Raw genomic sequence first — 18,288 nt, forward strand, 5'->3', positions numbered from 1 at the left:
ATTTCTGTGCTAAGGGGAGCCAAAACACACAATCATACTGTATTTAAATCAAACCGTATTTAAATAATTTCACCTACCACTGAACGTTTCAGTTACTATAGTGACTGTCAAAAGTATAATACCTAGCCCAGTAAATCAGCTTTTATTTCAACCTTTTTCAAATTCTTCTTTTTATTTAATACAGAGATAGGCAGGTAAATTATTTTTAAGTATTTTCCTCAGGGGAAAAAAAAAAACATTTATTTTCATAGTCTTTTAAAATTTCTGTTAGGAAAAGCCTTCATAGGAAAGAACAAATTTCTCACCAAGAAGAAAATTACTTTTTGATAGCACCTGATGACTACAAATGTCCCTCAAAGGCTTAAAAACTTACAGAGAGATGGAATTCCATCAAGTGTAAATTTCTGCTGATAGGATTCATATACCGTAAATAATGCACAAAATTCAAAATTAAATTTTATTTTTTTTCCCCTCAGGGAGGGGTTTCTTTTTTTATGAGCTAGTAAGAAATAGGTTGTAGGTGCTGGGAAGTGTCACAGCCTGGGCTGTGGATGCTCCCAGGGTCCTGTGAATGAAACAGTTATTGGTAGTCACTTCCACTGCTCTGTCCCTAAGGAAGACAAGACTTTTGACCCATGATATTATAGCTGAGTGTTTCTTTTGATTCATATAATTCTCTCTTTAGCCACTTTTTATACTGTTATTGGGCTATATAGATACATGTGATTTTTCTTGTTCTCAGAGGTGAGTCTGCGATAGTGTGTAAAGTGCCACTTATTGGAGGAGCAGTGAAGTCCCATTCACCATACAGATAAATGCCCTCTTATTATTCCCAGCACAATGGAGGTGAGACACTAAGTCCTCAATGTCCTCAGAATCCCCTCCAAAATAATTCTTACTACTATAAATCAACACAGCATTTCTGCCTTGCTGCCTGCTTCCAATAAGCCATTTCTCTGGTGGCCTCTAACAATTAACTAGATAATGGCAGTAGAAGATAGTTACAACAAAAGACACTCTTGTGTCAGGTTGTGTAAGCTACACTACCCATGATTTGACATTTTTCAGACTGTTGCACTATTTTTCTCTATATGTCATAGATTACAGAAAATGATAGAGCTCAGGAAGATGATCAAAACAGTTGGTCATTAAACTAACGAGACGGAGTAAGGAAAGAAGCTGATAAGCATAAAAAGGCTCCATTAACTTCCATGAGATTTGCATAGACATAGTTAAAACAAGAAGTGAGCTCCCTAGGCCATGTTGTCAAAAGCCCTGGCTTGGTTTTCTTCTAAACCTGCAATTAATCGTGATTAAAAATGAGAAACAGACGCTACCTCAGCACTGCAGCAGGTTCCTTCTACCATTGTGCCTGCAGTTATTTACCTTGTGTAGACTCTGAGGTCCCATTTAAAATAGTTTTTCTAGCTGAGACTACACAGTCAAATCCTCAAAATCAAAAAAAGAGGTGTTTTTCACCTCTCCTAAATGGTGTATCATGCTTGTGAGTCACTGCCAAAATCTCTGGTGAAAACTGTCAGAAACTGCTGTGTATTCATAAAATACTAGGGAAGAAACAAGTAGCAGAATTATTTATGAACTAAGCCAGACAAGAGTAATTTCTTTTAGTTGTGTTCAGATTAAATGTTGTATCAGTGAATACACTGATAAATATCTGAAGACTACAGGAATTCCATTTTCAAAGGCACAGACAAAACTCTTTTTTCCTGTCTTGAATATGTAATATCCAAGTTCAGTTCTTCTCTGCACTCACTGCACTGAAAGCTGCAATGTACTTTGTATGCAGGTGTACTAAGTAAACAATATTTGCCCTTTAGAAATTCTTTAGTGAGTAATGTGGCTGTTAAAACCCAAGGGTTTTGGGTGAGGGGATAAGGGATAATGATTTAAAACTGGAGGACAATTAAGGTTGGACATTAGGAAGAAATTCTTTAGTGTGAGGGTGGTGAGACCTTGGCCTAGGTTGCCCAGAGAAGCTGTGGCTGCCCCATCCCTGGCAGTGTTGAAGGGCAGGTTGGATGGGGCTTGGAGCAACCTGGGCTGGTGGGAGGTGTCCCTGCCCATGCAGGGGGGTTGAACTAGATGATCTTTAAGGTCCCTTCCAACACAAACCATTCTATGAATTCTTAGAAAATGCATCCACACTAGACATATTTATGAGTGTCACTAGTGTGAGCACATGCACCAATGGTAGAAAGCACAATAAAATCTTATTTTCCTGCCTATTTTTTTTAAGCCAACTTTTTTAAGCTAAGGAGTACTTCCCAGTATTTCAGATTTGTATTCCACTTAGTGACAAGAAATTAGAGCTTCACTTACATGTGTTTGGGCCTTGTAAATTCTCAGCTCTTTGTACTTGGGATTGAAAATATTCCATACTTAACCACTTGCTGGGTGGGTCCTCAACCTTGTAAAACTTACTTTAAAATTCACTTTGAATGTAAAAGTAGTGTCCTAAATTAACCTTCTTGCTTTAAGATAACACTTGGTGATTTAAAATTATGCCCTTGAGTATTATATTGAGAAACAGTTCATTATTACTTACAGAATTAATTTTGTGGGTGTTTATAAGCAGATAACATGCATTAAGATGCTTTTGTCTCATGTGGTGGTGATGGTTCCCATCCAGTAGAGGCATGATTTTTTTTCTTTTTCCCTAAAGAAATGTTGAAAAGTGTCACAAGACACAAATCCTTGATGTTATCCAGGTGATTATTTAGTTGAACTCAGCCTGGGAATCATATTTAGAGTCTGTTGTTTCTGCTGTTCTAATGCAGTGAAGAGTTTCAGGGCTTTTTCTGTGTTCTTCCCTTCATGCCTGGAACCTTCTTTCACACATTGTACCTGTTGCACAGATCTTCCTGGTATTTACCACTTTTCTGAAGTTATCTTGGACAAGAGGAGGCTACTTAGATTAAATGTGCACAAACTGTAGGGCTACTTATAAAAGTCATTGTGCTCCTTTTGTTTCTCTAAATAACATAAACTGTCATTGTGATTGACAGGCTCCCTTCAGTTTAATTTAGGTGCATGCTTGAAGTTATGGTTCTCCTGGATTTATGGTATCACTTTTAATGGCACTTTTCTTGGAATGTAATTTAATCAGTCATGAATATAACCCTCCAGCCTTGACACATGAAATGGTGTGTATGTGCTTTAAAAGAAATGAAAACCTTTGAAAACATATCCAGATTTGTGTGCTTCCATGTGAAGATCCTGCAAACAGGCAATTCCATCACTGTACTTTCTTCAGATGAAGAGGAGTTAAGTAACTGTGAGTCTATCTACTGCAGAAAGATGATTAAAGATAACAACGAAACTGTTCCACTAATGGGCAAGAAAACAAATCCATCTGGTGTTCCCCTTTCAAACCAGCTGACTGAAAGCACTCCCACAAAGAAAAGGTAGGACTCCTGCTCCACCTAGAACACTGAAGATCCCTGCTTTATATCCTTTAGTAGATGTTTGCACTGAAATATCACTAACACCTCTATTCCTGCTGCATATATAAATGAGAGAGACCTGAGGAGCACAAGGTGCCTTCAAAAAAAACATGCTCCCGCTCTTTAGAAGTGGAAGATTATCCTGGTTAGGTGGATGTGTTTACCCTATTGGGACAAATATTTAACCCCTGTCCTAGGGACATCAGGCTCATGCACCAGTCTTAAGTTGGTCTCTCCTGTCAGCTGGGCTTCCTGCATCCACTCTCCAGACATGTATAATCTGACAAGAATGTGGCCTGATGGTGGTCAGTGTTTCAACAGAAGAAGGCAGAGTGATCTTTTTTTAAAGAGATCAGATGGCAGCCTCCCATGGGAATGTGAGAGGTTATGGAGAGGCAGAAGGGAATTAAAAAATGAGGGCTGGGAGAGTGGGAGCTTTGAGAAGTGCCATCACAAGCAGCAATCTGAATTCACTCTGTTTTTCACTATTCTGATTCACAAGATTTCTTCATTACATTATGTTATAAAACACTTCCATAATTTAGACTAGAGAATTAATAAAAGGAGGAAAGGTTTGTATTTAATGTGAATGGGGAAGTACAAGCAGTAATTCATCCTTGATGCTATGGTGTTGGAGTCAACTAAGTTATTCCAGAGTGAGCATGAATTGTCATTCATAAACTTTTCACTCCATGGCTAATTACTAGCTATTATGGCAGTTTTTTAGACTATGAAGGCCTAAGCAATTGCAGCTGTTCTGACATTTATAATTCTTAATAATCAGTGGAATCACTTTCCACAGAAGCTGTCATTAGTTACTTGAGACCCACTGCCTGGGTGGCCCAATTTGTCCTTCTGTCGTTAAATTCAAAAAGAGAAACCCTTTGGTTGCATAAGGGGAAATAAGTGTCTGAACAGCTCACAATACACCCAGGACTTCAAAAAGGGGCAGTTCCATGAACGATGATGATGTTATTATAACAAGCAATCACTACCAGTCAATTACTGAAGCTTGTATCTCACATCAGTTTTGTGGTATCAGTAACAGTCACCTTGGGGTTTTTCTCACCTCTCAGCCAAGAGCTCAGGGTGTGGCCAGCAACATTCCTGTAATGTCAGGAACAAAAATCATGTGCATTTTAATGCAGGGGTTGAACACCTTCTATTAATTATATGTTTCTATTCTGTTTTACTTCAGTTGCTTCAAAATGCTTCCTCCTGCTCTGCCACTAAGCAGCTCCTGCAGCTCCATGGGTGCCATTTCTCACTTGACAAAACCTATTGGCAATATGCACTTTCTGAAAAGATAATGACTTCCCCTTCTGGAAGGTCCTGGTATTTGGGTGGATTAACAGTATATAATTAAGTACAGGAAAACCAACAGGCAGGCTGGGAGGAGTGCTGCCAGTGTTGTTGGAGGCTGGTTGTGCTTCTGGGCAGTGCTCCTGGGAGCGTGCACCATGGCCACGTAAGCACTTGGGTGTTTGTTGGCAATTGTCCACCTGCCCTGCATGGTGGCTTTTGGGTTTGGTTTGTTTTTTTTTTCCCCCATGGTATCCCCAGATAACCCACATGCCAGGATAGGTCAGGTATGTCAGCCTCCAAACCAGGGCCCACTTCATAGCTGCTGTACATCTGTTGAATGTCAAAATCCCCAGCACAAACACCCTGTTGGTAAAGCAGGAGCTGCTCTCAGAAACATCAGCCTGTAGCACCCTGTCCTCTCCTGGTGTTGAGCCAAGAGCAGGTGAGATGGTCTAGCACAGAGTCTGGCACTTCTGGCTTCAAGGAGGTTCACTGTGGCCTCCAACAGATGTTTGCCTGTTGGTACAGCTCCTGCAACTCAGGAAAAAAGCAGGATGAACCCATGTTTTTTGCAGTTGTTCTTAGTCTGTCTGCCAAGTCCAGACCTCAGTGAAACAACAGTGATTTACAGCAGCTGGCAGAAGTGATGGCAATGGTCCTGTTTCTGTCTAGGTTTTTCCTGTACTCTGAACAGCACTTCCTTGCCTAAGTCATTTCAGGGACACTGTCCTCCTAACCAGAAGTGGCATTTTACTTGCTGTCTGCTTAGAGTGCATTCACAGGTATATCTCAAATGTTAAAAGGTCATATATGTTTAAACAACCACATACAGAGAATTAACACTTGAATCACCAGGCCATTGGAAAATGAGATTAAATAGGGCTATTTTTGGCAGTTATCAACAGATTGTTCAGCAGTGTCCTAATAATATGGTGCCTTTTAGCATCAGTATGTGTACTTGAATTCAGCAGGATTCTTTGGGGACATGATGTCAAAAGAAAGAATAAATAGCCTATGGAACAAACCATAAATATTAGGTGAACTGAAAACATTTTCCAGGTGACTACTGGAATGTAGTAGAAATGTAAGATAGTTTCTGAACAATTGGCCATGTGGGAGTCACTACATCCAGCACTGAAGCTCCTCTGTCCTTGGAGAAATGTAGCAGTGATTTAATGAGATCTAGTAATACCAAGCCATAGATTTTTGCCTCTCAACTCCACATGCTTTTAAAGGGCAACATCTTCCTATTCTTCTCATGTTCCTCCTTCTGTGTTGTTTCAAATGTCACTCATTTTCCCTTTAAATCATTACTCGTAAGGCAAAGAAATAGTTAAATGTCATGCACTGCCTGGCAAGATTACACATTCATTCCTGGATGGTGGAAATGCCTCATATTATTTAAGATGTAACCTTTCCAGCTTCCTGACTGAATGATTATCACTGCTGCTGGGTCTGAAAGGATCCATCCTGATGGCTCCTGGCTGGAGGAATAGGGACTGGAACGCATTAGGTTAAAAAGCATGTGCACGTGTGTGTGTGCATATGTGTGTGGCTGCTCAGTAAATCCCTGGTGTTGCATTTGGCTGTTGGCACAGAAGTTGGATGTAAAGCTGTTTTCAGGCTGCTGGGGTGGCTGCTTAGACATTTCAGGATCTGATGCTATGTGTTTTCAAAAGATCTAGAGATCTTTTGCTCGTCTGCTGACATGGAGGTGCTGGGCACAATGTTGGAGGTTGGGATCCCCCAGGGGGAAAGCAGAAAAGCCTCAGTTCCAGGGTCCTGTTACTTAGAATGCCAGAAAACATAAATTTTCAACCTTGTCCTGGGCATATACATGGAGTGCTTTGCTTGGTTTAGGGTTGAGCCTCCTTTGTTTACTAATATTTTTTAAATGCACTGTGTTCAACAGCTCACACTTCTTTCTGGAGATTGATGGGTTTGAAAGCAATGCCACTCCAAACAACACATCTCCTCCTGTGTTTTCAAAACCAATGGATTCAAATATTCGTCCATGGTAAGTTCTGGATGCATGTGCAATAGCCACACTGCAAATACATCCATTTTCTCTTCAGCAGCTACTCCTTATTTCTCCTTAAACTTCTGAGCTGAAATTTCTCATGTTTTTTCTTAGTCTTTGATCCCTTCAAAGACAGAACTCCACAGGAGGTCACTTGTTGCTAGATGACTTACCTACTGCTGTCATGTACCCTGAATGTATCAGGCCTCAACTCTGAATACATTTTAAATCAATACAGTTTTTTGTTTTTTTTTTTTAATCTTAACCTCCTATTTATGATACATTTAGGACAAACTCCATGCACCCATTTGTGCATTTTCTACTGGGTGAGGACTACAGCTTATTTTAACAAATCCTGTTCCCAGCTGTGTGCTGACATCCTCCCTCTTTTGCTCATTAACAATCAAACAACATGAAGATGCTGAGTCTGAAATATTTGAAGGCAAAAATTTATGCTGAATGAATAGAGAAAAATTATGACTGGGAAGATTGCACTTAATTTTAAAAAATGTTTGGGATGCTAACAGCCAATAATTATGAATAAAGGAAATATGCACCAAATCTAGCACAAGCCCAGAATGGCGACAAGTTTTTGTCTCTGATGGGTGTCTGACCAGTTTTTTGGAATGAGCTGACAGTCTGATTTAGGTTTCAGAGGAGACGTGTCCAAATTTCTCCCTCTTGTTCAGGGACTGACCTGCACAGGACTACACTTTGTCCCCAGATTCCTCATGGTTTTCTGCAGAGAAGTGATGGTCTGAATATGAATGGACTCTGAGCTACCAGCCTTGTCTCAAAGGGAATGTCTGCAGAGCAATGCTGAGTCCTTGCATTACTGTCCATACATCTCTTTTTTCAATAACTACTAGTTCAGGCTAAGTTATTAATCTGAGGTGGTTAATCAAATCTAAACCTTACAGAAAACAAAAATGCAAGTGTGAAAAATGATAATAAATCATTTTTAAAGTCAAATTAGTCTTTAGGAATGTCTGTAAATCCTGTACAGCTATTACAAAATAAAAATGCCATTGAAAACCTTTAAATTTATTATCTAAATATGTATTTAGGACCCAGTCCTCAATTTCTTTCAGCGGAAGCTTCCATTCCAGTTAGCTGCAAAATACTCATGAGTAGCCTACTGTGCATTGTGTAGAGAATCTGTAGGTAAATCCTTTTCATTTTGTGCTTGCAACTCATGCCCTGTTACTGATTTAGCACTTGTTTTGTGACAGATGACAAATTAAGCATGTGGAAAAGAAGAATGCAAGCTTCAAGCACTCAGGATGTTGTATAAAAAGCAGCAGATTGTTGAAACTTCCCACAGTTTCAGGATCTGCAATGAAATAACAGCAAAACACAGAAACCAGATTGCTTTTCTCATGGCTTTTTAAATCTAATAAAATCATGTGGGTGTCTTTATTTTTACCACTCACTTTAAAATTCCTGGAGGAGTAAAATGATAGAATTAAAAAGGACAATGTCCAGTTAGACTAATTTTGGTTCTACTGTAAATACTGCTTCCTCCTACTGGCTGATTTCTCATGCAATTTGCCAAAATGTTTTCCAATATCTTCCTGACGTAGCACTTAGGCTTCTTTTTTTTTGTTTTCTATAGTGCATCTGGGAATGGGGAAGATATGGATTCCCCACAGTCTCTTCAGGATGATGCAACTGAATATAGCCCTAATGTGGACAGCTGTTGGTGAGTGATGACATGAAGTATTTCTTACTGTATTTTCAATGAATTAAGACTATGATAGGGCAGATCTAACCTATTTTGCCTGCCATGTTTTAGAAATAAGGTCATGTGTGAGCACACATTTCTGATTCTTCAGTAATTAAATGTTAAAATAAACAAATGTGACCTCTCAAATCTCATATTTAGTGTGAGGATTTTTCATATATGATGTCTGTTTCCTAGATGACAACACGTGACCTAAATGTCATGAGCAACTAGGCATGAGCTGGGAGTGTTTCTGATTGGGGGGGAAGTATTAAATCATATTGCAGAATAATATATGATCAGGAAAGATATATACAAAGATGTGAGGTTAAAAATTACCTTCTGTGAGTGGGATGGGTGCAGCTGAAGTGCAGCATCAGGTAACCAGGCACTGAAGTCAGCAAGTTGTGGAGAGATGAGAAAAGTTTTTCTTAGCCTTTGTTTTAGAAGAATGGATAACTGGAAAAAAAAATGCAAAATAAAACACTTGGAAAATGTAAATTTTTATTATAAAATCCCTCTCAGCAGCCACTTATCTGCAAATAAACCATCTGCAGAAACATTCTGAGAGATCCGTGCCAAGATATATATGGAAGTGGGGCAAGTGTAAGTAGTCTGGGGCAAGTTATTGTAACTGCAAGCACAGTAAATTGGGTTATTTTATTTTTAATCATTCAGTGCTAACATGTCACAAGGACCCGAGCAGACTAGTGCCCGGAAGAAGCTGAAAAGATACCTGTTCAGAGCAGTGTCTGAGGGGAATGTGGAGGAGCTGCAGTGTCTGCTCGCCGAGCTGAAGGAGCGGTCGAACGCGTGTTCCAACATGACTGTGCCAGGTGAGCTGTGGAGCTCCTGAGGAAGGTGGGTAGCTCCTCTGGAGGAAGGTTGGTAGCTCCTCTGGCAGCACACCTGTCAGCTAAAACTGGAGAACATCTGTGCAGCAGCCACTTGCCTGTGAATCTGCAGTCACTGGTTTGCAGTGTCATGTTTGCCACCTTTCCTCTTTCTAAATGACAGCTCCAGGTGTTCAGTCAGCCACCTCCTTGCTGCCTCTGAGGCAGCACTGGGGCGTGTTTGTTTCCTATTTATGATGCACAGAAGGTCCATCTGCACTGTGTTCCCAGCCTACTGCACCACCAGACTCAAAGCTGAAGTCTCCATCCAAACTGCAGTCGACTTGTAGTCTAGCCAGGGCTTGTGCAGCAGGGTAGGGTGGGCAGAGAAGTCAGGAAGGAGTTCTGGGTCTGTCTGGAGTTACTAATACATCATCTGACCAAGTTTACACAGCTCAAATACAAAGTGAATAGCATGGAGTAATTGTTTGGCAAATAACTGATGTTCCACCCCTAATAAACTAAAGATTGAATTATTTTCCATCCTCTTTAATAAGAAATTATGATCTAATCTCAAACTCCACTCTTGTAGATTATCTGATGAAAAAATTCACAGCTTCAGATACTGGCAAAACCTGTCTGATGAAAGCTCTGCTGAACATCAACCCAAACACTAACGAGGTAGTGAATATGCTGCTGTCCTTTGCAGAAGAAAATGGTATTTTGGAGAGATTTGTCAATGCAGCCTACACAGAAGAAGCATATAAAGGTATTGCCATCTGATACCAGTTCCAGGTATATGGTTAAATCCACCATCCATAAAAGTAATGTTTTCTTCAAATGTTCTAATAGTGGTTTGAATTCCTAAAACAACTTTTAATCATTATCACTGGTGCTGATGTTTCACTTTGTGAAACATCATTAGTATTTCCTAATGTGCTGAAGAGATTCATTGCTAATTACCTGTGTCTGTTTCAGGCCAGACAGCTCTAAATATTGCCATTGAAAGAAGACAGTATGAAATAACTCAGAGCCTTATAGAAAAAGGAGCTGATGTCAATGCTCATGCCCAGGGTATTTTCTTTAATCCCAAACACAAGCATGAAGGCTTCTATTTTGGTAAGTGGAAATGCAATCTCTCCGAAAAAATTAGGAAGGAATAACCAAGCAATTAAGACAGTATCTAAGAAAGGCAAGTGTGAATAATTACCATAGGCAAACCTAGATTAGGAAACTCACATCATAAGATACAAAAAATGGCACAGAACCTTTTGTAAAAGAAACTTGCCAGAAGGCAACATATTAGAAACATTCAGAAATAATTACCAAACATTTACTATAAAAATTGTAAATGTTAAATGGCAAATAAAATGTAACAAAATAGCTTCTGGAGGTTTTCTCCATATAATGTTTTCATGCAAATTAAGCTTTTATAAAACAAAAGCTAAATTCAATACAATCAATATGTAAATGTGCTTCATATATTAAGATGCTTAAAACAGTCACTCTTATAAAATTATTTGAATGCTTGTAATAAAACATGAATACATGTTATATTTTGTAATTTTGTAGGTGAAACTGCACTGGCATTAGCTGCATGTACCAATCAACCAGACATAATTCAACTGTTAATGGACAATAGCAGGACTAATATTACTTCTCAGGATTCCAGAGGAAACAACATCCTCCATGCACTGGTGACTGTGGCTGAGGACTTTAAAACCCAGAATGACTTTGTAATCAGGATGTATGATATGATTCTGTTGAAAAGTAAAGACAGAAATTTGGAAACAACAAAGAATAAGGAGGGTTTGACACCCCTGCAATTAGCTGCAAAAACTGGGAAATTAGAGGTGGGTATTATCTCAGTAGCATCTGAAGGAAATTAGGAGAGGAGCAAGAGTTAAGGGCAACATTACTGCTCTGACATGTAGTTTTCCAAGCTGGTTATGCTGTACTATGGATCAGTAATATCTGGTGAGCTAATTTAGTTCAAAATACGAGGAAATATTTCTATTGCACTGTTGCTTCTACCCTTAAAGGTTTCCCTGTAACAGTTCCTCTCTTTTACAAAGTACACATACTATTTAAAAACAGCCTTACAAACCCTTCTGTGTACAGAAAATCAGGCATTCAGCATTTATGACAATATAACTGTGGTGTTATACACTGAATAATTTCAGAAAGCTCACTAGAACGGCTCTCTTATGCTGCTGTTGATTTTGGTTCTCATAAATCAACTGTATTGTGGTGAAGAATTGACAATGGGATAATCTTAAAGTAGTTAAGTTAAAGGAAGTTATAGGTGTGAACACATAGAAAATTGTTATTTCATCCTTTAGAAAAATGATAGAAAATCCAGAGGTGTTAAAACCACTTTATTTATTTCCTAGAGGTCTGTCATCTGTAACAGCACTTAGTGAATAACAGAAATACATTGAATTACTCTGCTGTAGAAAATGTGATAGTTAAAAGATGGATTTGGCAACTATGTATGCCTGCTTTTTCCTTTCCCATGAAGAACATACCTGCTTACAAATTATTCTGTTAATGTTTTAGATTCTGAAATACATCCTGAGCAGAGAGATAAGAGATAAGCCCAACAGGAGCCTGTCAAGAAAATTCACAGACTGGGCTTATGGGCCTGTTCAATCTTCTCTTTATGATCTGACAGAACTAGATACCACTGCAGACAATTCAGTGTTGGAAATTATTGTCTATAATACAAATATTGGTGTAAGTTATCTATTTCTACTATCTGTTCTCTAGCAGTACACTCATTCCAAATGTGTTAACCTCTCCATTTGAATTACTTGTAAAAGAGTAAACCAGTCATTTTTGCTTCTAAGTTCAACTCCTAATTGGTTTTCTTCCTTCAGAATCGCCATGAGATGCTGACCCTGGAGCCCCTGAACTCCCTCCTGCGAATGAAATGGAAGAAGTTTGCACGACACATGTTCTTCATGTCCTGCTGTTTTTATTTCCTGTACAACGTAACACTAACATTAGTCTCCTACCACAGGCCTAATGAAAATGAAGTGAGTACAGCTACTTCATCTCACTACGTTGACCTTCGTATCTGGAAGGAGGAAGAGCAGTAATAGAGGAGATAATTGCATTTTGTGAAAGTAACCCAAAGTACAAGTAGATAATGTAAAGACAGGTAGTACAATTTCTAAAAGTGTGGGGAGGGTATTTTGATTTTCCTTGAAGAAAGAAACTTCTGCTATTCCAAATATTCATCTTAGAGGGCCAATTCTGTAAATCCACCACAAGGAAAAAAATCTTACTGAAAGGGAAGAAATGGAGTCCCCAGAGCTACGTACATGAGGTTTCCTGTTACTTTGCCTTTTACCCTTCATGTTTGAAGCTCAATCTTTCTCTTTGTACCTGTCTTGCAGGCTCCACCTTATCCACTAGCTCTAACACGTGGTGTGGGATGGCTGCAGTTATCAGGACAGGTGATGGTTATGCTAGGAGCAATATTTTTAGCCATAAAAGAGGTGAGACTGTATTTTTTAGAACAACAACTTGAATTAAATTGTTTTGAAAAATCAGGTTTGAGGCCTGGTTTTCTCTTACTGCCATTTCTACCTTTGCTCTCCCTCTCCCACAGAGTGTAGCCATCTTTCTGCTTAGACCTTCAGACCTGCAGTCAATTCTCTCTGATGCGTGGTTCCACTTTGCATTGTAAGTCTGTCATGCATGTCCTTTAGACTATCTATAAAATGTTCATCTATCTTATGATCACAGAGAATGTGCACCTGCAGCAGGTGCTCACTTTTTTTCTAGATTATACATTTTTAGAGGGATGGACATAATTTTGCTTACAGTTTTTCTGTAACACACTAATGTTTGCAGGGCTCAGCAACAGTCCTGGGTGTTGGTGTGTATGGACTGGCTTTTTCTGCAGTACTATCTGTATCTCTTTAGAGCTGTCTACAAAGAAAAGTGTTTGAGGAACTTGGTTAATAAATTAGATACAGTTTCACACTCTTGGACTACTTCAGGAAGGAAAAACAGCATAAAGCTGGTTCAGCTGGTTGATGGGATTCTACCATCAGCTGGCCTAGATAAAGCACAGATTCCCTCTCATTTCTTGCATATGATTGTAGGATCAATAAAAAGAGAGGTGGCTTAACTCTACCTTTCTTCCTTCTCCTACATCCACACTGATACTGATCTTGTGCTGCTGAGAATCTGGTCTGCATGCTATCACAGCACATCAGACCTTCTCCTAGTGTCTTCCTTCCTGTAATGATTCTAACAATTCATTAAGCTAAAGCTTGAATTAAATGGCTTCGAAGATCCTATTTAGAATTATTAATGTCTTTATCAGCAAAATCTGCATTGACTAGCTATTTGGGGGAGAGCAGTTCACTTAAAGTAAGCTTTAATAAATATAAACCTAGTATGTTAATATGCTTATATTACCTTTAATAATCTATTTTATTGTTTAACTATAATGGAAATGTTCATAGAGGAAAACAGAATGCAATGTGAAATTAGAATTAAAGCATAAGAAGCCAAGAAGTCTTGTTTTCATGTTGTTCCATTGTGTTGTTGGTTTTGTTCTAGTAATTTCCCTTTTACATACATGTGTTTGTTTTTTAACAGTTTTATACAAGCTTTGCTTGTGATCTTCTCTGTCTTTTTGTACTTGTTTTCCTACAAAGAACACCTGGTGTGTCTTGTTTTGGCAATGGCCCTTGGATGGGCTAATATGCTCTATTTCACCAGAGGTTTCCAGTCCATGGGCATTTACAGTGTTATGATTCAAAAGGCAAGTTTGTTTTCTTTTCTTTTATCTGCCTTGTTGTGATACAATCCCAACCAAGCATATTCAGCAATTTGGATGTTATTTAAAGTTCAAACTGAAATTTCTTATTTTCAGTTTGTACGTATTATTTCATCAGGATACACTTTTTAACTTTGCCAGAAACTAGCTGATATCTTAAAACTATCAGGTTTTCCTATTAAATATGTAAGTAACTTGTGCTTTTTCGGCTAATGTAATTCTGCTATTTAATTGCATCATATGCTGCAATGTCCATATTGTACAGAATTAGTCACCCTGTGGCAACACACCAGAGTCAGTCGTGAGACTAAAAATCAGCCCTAAATCTTCTCTGGGTTTCTCACTGAGACTACAACCAGTTTCCTTGATGAAAACACTTTAGTGTGTAGCATACCTGTACCCTGCAGAATTCCTGTGTATAAATCTAGTTCTCAATTGTCGTTTCTGATAAATATTTAATTCAATTTTTAGGTCATCCTGCAAGATGTGATAAAATTTTTGGTTGTCTATATCGTGTTTTTGCTGGGATTTGGAGTAGGTAAATATTACTGGAGAAAAGCACTGATGCTCTGTGTGAGTAAACATTTTAGCATTATTGTGAATAAGAACCCTATTGCCATGATGAGAGCTTATGTTTGGGTTCCTTCTGGATATTAAACAGCCAAGTTTAGAGATTTAAACTGTCTGGAGGCTATCTGGACAGAGAAGTAGTTGGGCTCTTGCTCGTCTGCCTGCAATTTCATTTGGATGTGGGCTCCTTCTGCTCCCTGGTCATCTGTCATCTAGCTGCTGTGTGTGTGCCTGGGCAGCTCTGGCTCTTGATTAAGCTGTGCATTTTGAATTCTTTAGGATAAAATGCCATGTACATGTAAAACATAATTGTGATGAAAATTTTTCTCCTGCTTTCTTCTCAGCTCTTGCTGCATTGATTGAAACTTGCCAAGAGGGCAGCGAGTGCCGCCATTCCAACAGCAGCCTGGGACCTGTTCTGTTGGATCTTTTTAAGCTCACCCTAGGACTGGGTGATCTGGAGATCCAGGAAAATTCAAAGTATCCTGTGCTATTTCTTCTGCTCCTCATAACTTATGTTGTGTTGACTTTTGTTCTTCTCTTGAACATGCTGATTGCGTTAATGGGAGAAACAGTGGAAGATATTTCTAAAGAGAGTGAGCACATCTGGAAGCTCCAGGTTTGTTTGTGAGTTAGTTTGCTTAGTCAAGTGTAGATGCATCAGCTAAACTCTTTTGGTAGTTCAACCTGCTTACAGAAGGGGTTAGCCATGAACAATGACAATCCCCATTGGTATATGTGTGCAAATAATGGAAATAAGTCATTTTAATACTAGAGTAGTGTAATAACTTCAGAACTGAGTATCCTGAAAGCAATCCTATGGCTCAGATTTCTAACCCCAGGCACTGTCCCATACCTTTATGACTTTCATTCCCCTTGATGTGTCAGGAGGAAGGTGTGTTCCATTATCTGCCCAGAAATCTATCACAACATGCTCTGCCCTTCCGTCCCTTGAGGCTGAGCAATGCATGAGTTTATTCCAGTTTCTCACACCTCATCTGAGCCTGGTCTTTTACCAAAGCTAGAAAGCTCTGATTCCCAAGCTGTTGTTGAGAACACAGTTGTAATTGGGATTGGAGTTGCTTTCTATGGTGGGTGGCATCCCACTGCAAGTTGTATATCCATCTCTCCATCTCTGTGTCCCTGTGTCAGGGTCTTGCATGAAGGTGCTGGTGTTAAACCCTAAACACTGAGTTTAGAGAGGGATTTCTTGGTTCTTCTCCAAGTGTTCTTTCTGTGGTGGGGCTGACTTGGGAAAGCTGTAGACTCTGCTTGCACAGGTCAAATAAGGGGCATTCCATGTTTTTGTTGTCATTGGAATCTATGTTGGTTATGGATTGTGGAGGGAGGTGTGATGTTACACTGAAACATGGAGCCTGCAAACTGTATGTGCTAGGAAATCAGACACCATAGAATATGGTTAACCATGCTCATGTTATTATTTATTGTTAATAGAGAGCCAGAACTATTTTGGAATTTGAAAAATTCCTACCAAAATGTTTGAGGAAAAAATTCCAGCTGGGAGAACGGTGTAAAGTGGCTGAAAATGACACCAGGCTGTGCTTAAGGTAAAGCAAAGCTAAAATACTCTGCTATCAGTTCTGCTCTGTGTGTTTCTTCATGGTTATTTCTCCTCAAAATCTTCTTTAAAATATTTCTACATCTCTACAAACTATATTAGATGCATGAAAACCCAATTTGTTTTTCCAGTTGTGACCAATTGTTTTAAATGAAAATATATAGGGTTTTTTATGTAGAAATTTTTGGTAAGAACATTGGTTTTCAACTTTGTATGTTTTTATTGTACACATAGCAAGTCTGCTTGCAGTCAGTGTCACTTTGTCAGTCTTCTTTGAATGTCAGCTTAAAAGTAATTTATTGAAATTGCTGCTAGTTGATGATGACCATATTAAAGAATATATTGTTATTCTGGTTTATGAACAATACTGAAACACTTCAGATTAGTTTCAAGACTGTACTTGCACTGTGTGAAATCATAGAGTAGTCTTAGTATTATTCTCATCTTCAGCTAGTACATAGCACAGCAAAAGGTGTTCAGCCTTTTATTACAAGCAAAGCAGGTGCTGATAGTAAAGTATCCCAATGTCAGAAGGAATAAAGATATAAAAAGGGGAGCCCAGTGATGCAGCTGGAGGATAATGCATGCTAATAACAAAACTTATATACAATATAAACAGGATTAATGAAGTGAAATGGACCGAGTGGAAAACACATGTTTCATTTATTAATGAAGATCCAGGGCCAACAGGTACTGCAGAATTTTTACAACACCATATTTGTGAAATTGTTGTGGTTTTATTCCTAGAAATGCTTTGATATAGTTTATACCTTTAAAAATATAAACTCTAATAATCTAGATATTCAGCCATGCTTTACTGCTGGGGAAACTCATGGCTAATGTGGTAGGGGCTGGTAAATTAGTTTTAAAGATTTGGAGAGAGAGTTGGTTACAAATTCTGTTTATGGCTTGGTGCCAAAACATGGTGGGTTTACCTTTATTTTTCTCTAAGCAGTTGTGCTTGATCTAAGTTTTAGATTCTCTTATAGTATTTTAATGGCATGAGGCTGAAGAAATTTTTAATAGATAGAAAAGATGATTTTTAAAAAGTTGCCACAAAGTAGATTTAGTCCTTAAATAGCCATATATAGGACTGAAAAGTCTGGCAAGAAATTGGTCTGATTTTACCTGGCACTGCTATAGCCTGCTGCTCTTAACTCTGGAACATTCATGTGTAAGTTTTGCAATATATATTGGATAACAAACTTCCCCTCGTGGATGTTGACCAGGAAATTCAAGATGCCCACCTGCTGGAAGTGTAATGGAGAAGTGACCTGACTTGGAGGTGTCCAGTGTCCTTTTGGCAGTAGGTGTCAGTTTATAACAGGGGCAGATGAGGATCTGGGAGACTCATTCTGGTTTGTTCTTGAGTCAGTTGGCATTGATATTGCATAGCAGAATGAGCTCAGTAATAAAGGAAAGAGGCAGACAGCAAAAAAGTCTCTATGAGATATGGTAGTGAACTGACAACTGGCTGCTTAAATAAATGCATTTATTTTAAAAATGGGACTATTACTCAAATTAAGCATCTATTAATAGATGTGCAAAATTTCATCTTGCATATACAGTTTCTACCATATCCTGTTTTGTTTATAATGCATTTCTTTGCAGATCCAAGCAAAGTTGAAGATAATTCAAGAACTAACAGCAAAAATACCCTGAATACATTTGAAGAAATGGATGATTTGCCTGAAACTTCTGTTTAGTTGTGCTGCATTTGATATGTGGTGGTTCTGAAGGCTGAGAGCATCAGCAGTGGATGCTGAAAGCTTTGTTGATATTTCTGACAGCTGGAACACAAACTTCCAGTGATATGGTCTGATGAGTTTAATCCATTTGATCAGGGCAGCTAAGCTTGAAAGAAAAAGGACTATTTCACTGGTTTAGTTTTGAGCCTCTTTAAAACTGATGCTGTCCAAGCTTGTGTGACACTATTCAAACTTGGCTCAAGACTTTTTACTGGATAAAAGAAGGTCAAATGTGAGATATTTCTTCC

At 38.7% G+C, this 18,288-nt stretch overlaps 1 protein-coding gene across 1 annotated transcript; it reads left to right on the forward strand.

Annotated features, from left to right (window-relative positions):
• The first annotated feature begins 3,318 nt into the window (after nt 1–3,318).
• TRPV3 (transient receptor potential cation channel subfamily V member 3) lies at nt 3,319–18,008 on the forward strand. The gene is made up of 17 exons (XM_051636129.1): nt 3,319–3,425; nt 6,682–6,786; nt 8,405–8,491; nt 9,191–9,348; nt 9,938–10,114; nt 10,324–10,464; nt 10,918–11,198; nt 11,905–12,081; nt 12,225–12,383; nt 12,747–12,848; nt 12,962–13,035; nt 13,963–14,128; nt 14,615–14,681; nt 15,058–15,332; nt 16,169–16,281; nt 16,912–16,982; nt 17,904–18,008. The coding sequence occupies exons 1-17, from the start codon at nt 3,319–3,321 to the stop codon at nt 17,996–17,998; spliced, it is 2,355 nt and encodes a 784-aa protein (XP_051492089.1). The 3' UTR covers nt 17,999–18,008.
• The last annotated feature ends 280 nt before the right edge of the window (nt 18,009–18,288 follow it).

Source organism: Apus apus, chromosome 18, assembly GCF_020740795.1.
Source record: "Apus apus isolate bApuApu2 chromosome 18, bApuApu2.pri.cur, whole genome shotgun sequence".
Taxonomy (NCBI): Eukaryota; Metazoa; Chordata; class Aves; order Apodiformes; family Apodidae; genus Apus; species Apus apus.